This window comes from Sinocyclocheilus rhinocerous, unplaced genomic scaffold (genome assembly GCF_001515625.1).
Source record: "Sinocyclocheilus rhinocerous isolate Xijiao unplaced genomic scaffold, SAMN03320098_v1.1 scaffold3529, whole genome shotgun sequence".
NCBI lineage: Eukaryota > Metazoa > Chordata > Actinopteri > Cypriniformes > Cyprinidae > Sinocyclocheilus > Sinocyclocheilus rhinocerous.
In genome coordinates, this window is record NW_015638987.1 from 84,079 (window position 1) to 84,961 (window position 883).

The window sequence follows — 883 nt, forward strand, 5'->3', positions numbered from 1 at the left end:
TGTGAGACTGTCTGCGAGTCTATCTGTGAGTCTGTGTGTGACTCTGTGAGTCTGTCTGCAAGTTTGTGAGTCTGCGAGTCTGTCTGCGAGTCTATCTGTGAGTCTGCGAGTCTGTGGGTCTGTCTGCAAGTTTGTGAGTCTGCGAGTCTGTCTGTGAGTCTGCGAGTCTGTCTGTGAGTCTATCTGTGAGTCTGCGAGTCTGTGGGTCTGTCTGCAAGTTTGTGAGTCTGCGAGTCTGTCTGTGAGTCTGTGGGTCTGTCTCCGAGTCTGTGAGTCTGTGAGTCTCTCTGCGAGTTTGTGAGTCTGCGAGTCTGTGATTCTGTCTGCAAATCTGTGAGTCAGTCTGTGAGTCAGTCTGCGAGTCTGCAAGTCTACGAGTCTGTCTGCGAGTCTACGAGTCTGTAAGTCTGTGCGAGTCTGTCTGCAAGTCTACGAGTCTGTAAGTCTGTGCGAGTCTGTCTGCAAGTCTACGAGTCTGTAAGTCTGTGCGAGTCTGTCTGCAAGTCTACGAGTCTGTAAGTCTGTGCGAGTCTGTCTGCAAGTCTACGAGTCTGTAAGTCTGTGCGAGTCTGTCTGCAAGTCTACGAGTCTGTAAGTCTGTGCGAGTCTGTCTGCAAGTCTACGAGTCTGTAAGTCTGTGCGAGTCTGTCTGCAAGTCTACGAGTCTGTAAGTCTGTGCGAGTCTGTCTGCAAGTCTCGCGAGTCTGTAAGTCTGTTTGTGAGTCTGAGTCTGTGAGTCTGAGTCTGCAAGTCTGTCTGCGAGTCTGTGAGTCTGAGGTTCACGTGTTCAGATTTAACACCATTAACACCATCTGCAGGATCCGTCAGGCGGTGCGTGGATGGAGGCCGTGAGTCCTGATGGATACATGTACTACATGTACTA

At 50.7% G+C, this 883-nt stretch overlaps 1 protein-coding gene across 1 annotated transcript in view; it reads left to right on the forward strand.

Annotated features, from left to right (window-relative positions):
* LOC107750835 (WW domain-binding protein 4-like) overlaps positions 1-883 on the forward strand; it is an 18,105-nt gene that overhangs the window by 3,606 nt on the left and 13,616 nt on the right. The window contains exon 7 of the mRNA XM_016566384.1: positions 819-877. Coding sequence (XP_016421870.1) covers positions 819-877 — 59 coding nt within the window. The remainder of the gene's footprint in view (positions 1-818; positions 878-883) is intronic.